Source organism: Lathyrus oleraceus, chromosome 6 (genome assembly GCF_024323335.1).
Source record: "Lathyrus oleraceus cultivar Zhongwan6 chromosome 6, CAAS_Psat_ZW6_1.0, whole genome shotgun sequence".
In the NCBI taxonomy this organism is placed as follows: domain Eukaryota; kingdom Viridiplantae; phylum Streptophyta; class Magnoliopsida; order Fabales; family Fabaceae; genus Lathyrus; species Lathyrus oleraceus.
Genome location: NC_066584.1, coordinates 32,827,451 through 32,834,159, shown reverse-complemented (window position 1 = coordinate 32,834,159; position 6,709 = coordinate 32,827,451). Strand labels below are relative to the sequence as shown.

The 6,709-nt window shown below is 34.0% G+C and overlaps 1 protein-coding gene across 1 annotated transcript; it reads left to right on the top strand.

Annotated features, from left to right (window-relative positions):
- Positions 1 to 391: 391 nt before the first annotated feature.
- Positions 392 to 6,046, top strand: LOC127093506 (plasma membrane ATPase). Its single transcript, XM_051032448.1, has 15 exons — positions 392 to 652; positions 1,100 to 1,456; positions 1,621 to 2,382; positions 2,513 to 2,635; positions 2,830 to 2,934; positions 3,032 to 3,176; positions 3,381 to 3,539; positions 3,936 to 4,174; positions 4,284 to 4,316; positions 4,406 to 4,487; positions 4,575 to 4,735; positions 4,828 to 5,001; positions 5,120 to 5,302; positions 5,488 to 5,666; positions 5,819 to 6,046. Exons 1-15 carry the CDS (start codon positions 605 to 607, stop codon positions 5,913 to 5,915), a joined length of 2,847 nt encoding a protein of 948 aa, XP_050888405.1. The 5' UTR covers positions 392 to 604; the 3' UTR covers positions 5,916 to 6,046.
- The last annotated feature ends 663 nt before the right edge of the window (positions 6,047 to 6,709 follow it).

Below are 6,709 nucleotides of genomic sequence, written 5' to 3'. Positions count from 1 at the left end.
GAAAATTAAATTGCATACCATCTAAATAGCTGTATGTCAAAAAACCTAAATATTTAAATTTTTTAACAAAATAAAATTTATATTAGCATTTATTAATAATAAATAATGACATCATAAGTATATTAAAAATGTTCAAAATTTTGACCACATAAATCAATGCATCTAATACAAATATCACAATGGGTACATATTCTTTGATTTTATGCATTTATTTATTTTGGTCTTGCTTTCTTTATTTTATATAAATTATGCCATGTGTAATATAAAATAAAATAAAAATAGTTTTTATGAAAAAACAAATTAATAGTATTTATGAAAAAAATGACATCAAGTGGAGCCCACGGCCTTAAAATGGGCACTAAAGTGTTTGACTACTTCACTCTTAATGACATATGCCCTAACAAAAAAGCCTAAATTCAAGGCTTAATCTTTTAATTCCTTTTTCTTCTCCTTTTTTCTCTATTTCATTTATATATTTCATTTTGCACTTTTTCACTCCTTTCATGACTCTGTACTCTTAAATCTCTTCAAATCAAATCAGTTTATAATAATTCACATATTGTTTTGTGTTCATTGGAGTTGTGATTGTTCTCTTGCTCTCACCATGAGCAGCATCAACCTTGAAGAAATAAGAAACGAGAATGTCAATTTGGTATATTTTTTTTATTTAATTTATGTTTCATGTTCTCTTTCTATCTATCACAAGTTGATCAAGTTGTTTATTATAGTATAAGATCAAATATTTCCTTTGATCTATCTCAACTGGATCAAGTTGTTTATTATAATATAAGATCCGTATTTAATTTTTTTAGTATATTATTAGTTGCATGATTTTATATAGATTCATTCCCATTTACGAAAATTTAGCTTTAAGCATGATTATAATCATACTTGAAACCCTAGATAATTATTTCTTCTCCATAATTATATTAGATTGAACTCGAACAACAGTAACTGCACATAAAATATACCTAGTTCTGAAGATCCTATTTGTGACGATGGAATTAATATGAATTTAGTATAAATTTGTTTGATTATTATAAGAGAAATATATATGATCCATGCATGGAATAACTGACGTGACATGTTGTGACTGTAGGAACGGATTCCGATAGAAGAAGTGTTTGAGCAGCTGAAATGTTCGAGAGAAGGTCTTTCATCAGAGGAAGGATCCAACAGGCTTCAAGTCTTTGGACCGAACAAGCTGGAAGAGGTGGAAGATAACAAGATTTTGAAGTTTCTGGGATTTATGTGGAACCCTTTGTCATGGGTTATGGAAGCTGCTGCTATCATGGCCATTGCTTTGGCTAATGGAGGTGGAAAGCCTCCAGATTGGCAAGATTTTGTTGGAATCATTGTTCTCTTGGTCATCAATTCCACCATCAGTTTCATCGAAGAAAACAACGCCGGTAACGCGGCCGCCGCTCTCATGGCTGGTTTAGCTCCCAAAGCCAAGGTTATATTAATATACCCTTCTATTCTGTGTGTCTGTGTGCGTGTCTCTGTGTGCGTGTGTGTCTGTGCGTGTTCGGTGTGCGTGTGTGCGCGCGTGCGCGCGTGCGTATTCACTATTTTATTATTAACATTTGTTTCATCTTTTGTGGCCATTAAAAAACTTAGGTACTAAGAGATGGTAAATGGGGTGAACAAGATGCTGCAATTCTAGTACCAGGAGACATAATCAGCATCAAGTTAGGAGACATCATTCCGGCCGATGCGCGTCTTCTCGAGGGAGATCCTTTAAGTGTTGATCAATCTGCTTTAACAGGAGAATCTCTTCCTGTCACAAAGGGTGCAACTCAAGAAGTGTTTTCAGGATCGACCGTTAAGAAGGGTGAGATCGAAGCGATTGTGTATGCAACTGGTGTACACACGTTTTTCGGTAAGGCGGCTCATTTGGTTGATAGTACTAATCAAGTCGGACATTTTCAGCAAGTGCTTACCGCTATCGGAAATTTCTGCATTTGTTCGATTGCTGTTGGAATAGTCATTGAACTCATTGTGATGTACCCGATTCAGCATCGCAAGTATAGAGACGGGATTGATAATCTTTTGGTGCTTTTGATCGGAGGAATTCCGATTGCGATGCCAACTGTTTTGTCTGTTACTATGGCTATTGGTTCTCATAAGCTTTCAGAGCAAGGTGCAATTACAAAGAGAATGACTGCTATTGAAGAAATGGCTGGCATGGATGTTCTTTGCAGTGATAAAACTGGAACTCTCACTTTGAATAAACTTAGTGTTGATAAAAACTTGATTGAAGTGTTTGCTGGGGGAATGGATAAGGATTTGGTGATACTCTTAGCAGCAAGAGCTTCTAGGATTGAAAACCAGGATGCTATAGATGCTGCCATTGTTGGAATGCTGTCTGATCCACAAGAGGTAAATCTCTAAAATCAAAATCAAAATAAATCTCTTTCTTTTTTAGAGTAAATCAGCATTTTAGTCATAGAAATTGTAATGGTTGATCAATTTAGTAGGTCCATTTTTAATGCTGTGATTGATTGTTCAGGCTAGAGCTGATATCAATGAGGTCCATTTTTTGCCGTTCAATCCCGTTGATAAGAGGACTGCTCTTACCTATGTTGATTCTGACGGAAATTGGCATAGAGCTAGCAAAGGTGCTCCTGAGCAGGTAAATACGAGTTTCGTCTTATGATGTTTCATTTTATTTTTAGAAGTACGAATTGAATTCGGTATCTTAGGACTTACAACACTCGCGCAACCTGATCATCATCAACCACTTGCACTAGGCATAGGCCTTGGTGGTATCTTTGTTATGTTGTATAAGATGATGACTAACTAAGTCATGTTTTTATATTGTGTTAGATATTGGATCTTTGTGACTGCAAAGAGAATGTGAGGAGAAGTGTTCATGCAATGATTGACAGGTTTGCGGAGCGTGGACTTCGATCATTAGGTGTTGCTTGTCAGGTAAGTAAGACAGTATCATTATCATATATGTTTATTTTTCTACTTGAATTAATTCTCTTGTTTTATCATTGTTTGTATCATGTGATTTGTGCAACAGGAAGTACCTGAGAGAACAAAAGAGAGTCCTGGTGCACCATGGCAATTTGTTGGTTTGTTGCCACTATTTGATCCTCCTAGACATGATAGTGCTGACACAATTCGAGAGGCTCTTAATCTTGGTGTGAATGTTAAGATGATCACAGGTAAGATCTGAGGCCATACTTTCTTGTTTTCGTAAATTTTGATACGTAGCTGCAATTGCGACTACGATATAAAGGTTTTGAGGTCTCCGCAACCGCAATTGCAGAAGCATTTCACATAGTACAATTTAGAATCATATGCAGCTCATACCATAAATCAAAGTTTGTAGCTTTAAAATTAATTGTGGATTCGGTTTTTTTCTCTAGGGGACCAGCTTGCCATTGGAAAGGAAACAGGTAGAAGGCTTGGAATGGGAACAAACATGTATCCCTCATCTGCATTGCTTGGTCAGGATAAAGATGCTTCGGATATTCCTATTGACGAGTTGATTGAAAAGGCCGATGGATTTGCAGGAGTATTTCCAGGTATGTCCTTGTTTACATTGATTTTTGGTTGTCAAAAGTTTTGACTGTCGAATTGCTCCATCCTTTTGACAGATTCTCTGTCAAAACAAGAAAATTAACCTTAACAGTCATTTATATATTAATCATATAAAAAGGTTGCTACATATGAAGCACAAACACTTCTTCAAAAAATGTTAGGCGTGTCCGACATGTTTCAGACACGCCTACTTTTTTAAAAATGTTCGCGCCTCGTGACACATATGGTCCATTATTTTTTCTTTCAACTACTATACAATTCTTGGTCGCGGCTTTTTTCAGCTATTAAAGCTCCTATCATTGTCTCTAATGTAATTGGGCTTAGAATTTTCCAACACTTATATTATTTTAATCTTCTTTTTATATGATATGATATGTTAGAACACAAGTATGAAATTGTCAAGAGGCTGCAAGAAAGAAAGCACATATGCGGAATGACAGGAGATGGCGTAAACGATGCTCCTGCGTTAAAGAGAGCCGATATCGGAATTGCTGTTGCTGACGCTACAGATGCTGCTAGAAGTGCTTCTGATATTGTCCTCACTGAACCTGGTTTGAGTGTCATTATCAGTGCTGTGCTCACCAGCAGGGCCATTTTCCAGAGGATGAAGAATTATACTGTTAGTTTCCTTTGCATATCTAATTCAATCTTTCGTTTATTGTGCTAGAAAATACCTGAGTAACAACATTTTTAGTTTTCTAATCGCAAAATGTTTGATTATGGAACAGATTTATGCCGTGTCAATCACCATCCGTATTGTGGTATGTGTTAAAGTTAGCAACTTTTTTCTATGTACTTATCCTTTAAATCATAAATAAACTTAATAATCGTTGATTTTTCATTTTGACAGTTCGGTTTCATGTTCATTGCTTTGATTTGGAAATTTGATTTTGCACCTTTCATGGTTTTGATCATTGCAATACTGAATGATGGTAAGAATAAGATAGCATTTTCATTACTTCATGTTAGTTCTATATTTTCTAACCATAGTAAAAATCTTAACACTGTCTTATATTAAGGTACCATTATGACAATTTCAAAAGATAGAGTGAAACCATCTCCACTGCCTGACAGTTGGAAACTAAAGGAAATATTTGCAACTGGTATTGTTCTCGGCAGTTACATGGCACTAACAACTGTCATATTTTTTTGGGCCATGCATGATACCGACTTTTTCTCGGTAAATTAACCTATATTTGTTGTTTTTTATTTCTCAATATCATCGCCAATTATTAGAAACGCTTAGCACCGATAACTTTAAGTATCTTGCAGGACAAGTTTGGTGTGAGGCCTTTGAGACATAGTCCTAATGAGATGATGGCAGCTCTATATCTACAAGTTAGTATAATAAGTCAGGCACTTATTTTTGTAACTAGGTCTCAAAGATGGTCTCTCGGCGAAATACCCGGTTTTCTCCTTGTAGGCGCTTTCTTCATTGCTCAACTGGTAAGTTTAAAACTTCTTATTTTATTTTTAAAAAACGGAAAGACGGGCACATCAATGTAATGCTAAGCAGTATTATTTTTCATCTGTTGTGGTAATAGTTTGTTTTGTAATTTGACAGATTGCAACTTTAATAGCAGTGTATGCTGATTGGAAATTTGCAAGAATAAATGGAATGGGATGGGGTTGGGCCGGCGTAATTTGGTTGTACAGTTTGGTAACCTATCCTCCTCTTGATTTACTCAAGTTCGCAATCCGATATATTCTAAGTGGAAATGCGTGGAACACTCTTTTCGAAAACAGGGTAATTTTTTGCTTATCATTTGTTCTATTTTTCTAATGAGGCCTAGCTTTCGCGCAACGTTGTTGCCTTGTGTTGGAAGCAACCTATCTGCTTGTAGCAATCTCTATTTAGTCGAATTCTCGTGCAATCGTATCTATATTTGTTACATTTTATTATCTAATTGTGTTCATGTTTTCTCATTACAGACTGCTTTCACTTCAAAGAAAGACTATGGCAGAGAAGAAAGGGAAGCACATTGGGCCTCAGCACATAGATCAGCAAATGGTCTTCAGCCTGCTGTCTCCAAACTTTTCAATGAAAATACTAGCTATAGAGAGCTCTCAGAGATAGCGGAACAAGCCAGGAAACGCGCTGAAGTTGCAAGGTAAACCATTTGTGTCATTTGAATGGTTGAAAAAAATTAGAAATTACAATCATATATTAGAGTTTGTGTGTCTGTGTCGTATGCGATGTTTGTGTATGTGTTCTGGATGACGTTTATAAGATTCTTAACCGATTTTTTTAAATGTGTTACAGGATTATGGAGCAGAATACTCTGAAGGGTCGCGTTGAGTCGGCAGCAAAGCTTAAGGGACTTCACCTTGATACAAATAAGCAGAATTATACCATTTAAGAGAATTTGTACAACTATGTTTAAGAATTGGTTATGTTTTTTCCAGACATCTTAGCTATTGCGGTGGTTTCATCTTTTTCTAGACTATTGATGGTTATTATCTATCTATAAAGTATTTAGATTCTGGATTATATTGTTTTTTTAGTCTTTCTAATTTGGAAGTTAGATATAAATATGTGCATTGTGCATATTAACTATGAGATAAAGTTTTCTAATGATACATATTTTTTAAGATATCATAATGATGAATCAAAACGTTAAGTTCAAACATGTTCAGTTTTTCTTTTATCACTGGAAAAGAAAAAGAAAAAAGATAAACACATTACTAAGTTCGGTGCTTTTGGACTTGTTTTTTTCATAATTTTTTCAGCAACAACAAAACATAAATATAAAAAAGCTGCGTTACACTTCAACTTCATCAGTATTCAGTGTTTTATGATCACTATCTTATTCTGTAATCAAAATATTGTCAATGATGGATGATTTTTTTGTTAAATGATGGGTGACATATTGGTACTGCCAACGTAATTAAAATGTATTTTTTGTCATGTAATATTTTTGCATTCTTATGGTTTGATTTATATATATATATATATATATATATATATATATATATATATATATATATATATATATATATATATATATATATATATATATATATATATATATATATATATATATATATATATATATATATATATATATATATATATATATATATATATATATATATATATATATATATATATATATATATATATATATATATATATATATATATACACTTCGTT

Coding starts and splice junctions, on each gene's coding strand:
- LOC127093506 (XM_051032448.1), top strand. CDS start 605: ATGAGCAGCATCAACCTTGAAGAAATAAGAAACGAGAATGTCAATTTG. Junction 2,383..2,512: donor TGCTGTCTGATCCACAAGAG/GTAAATCTCTAA, acceptor TTGATTGTTCAG/GCTAGAGCTGATATCAATGA. Junction 5,303..5,487: donor ACACTCTTTTCGAAAACAGG/GTAATTTTTTGC, acceptor TTCTCATTACAG/ACTGCTTTCACTTCAAAGAA.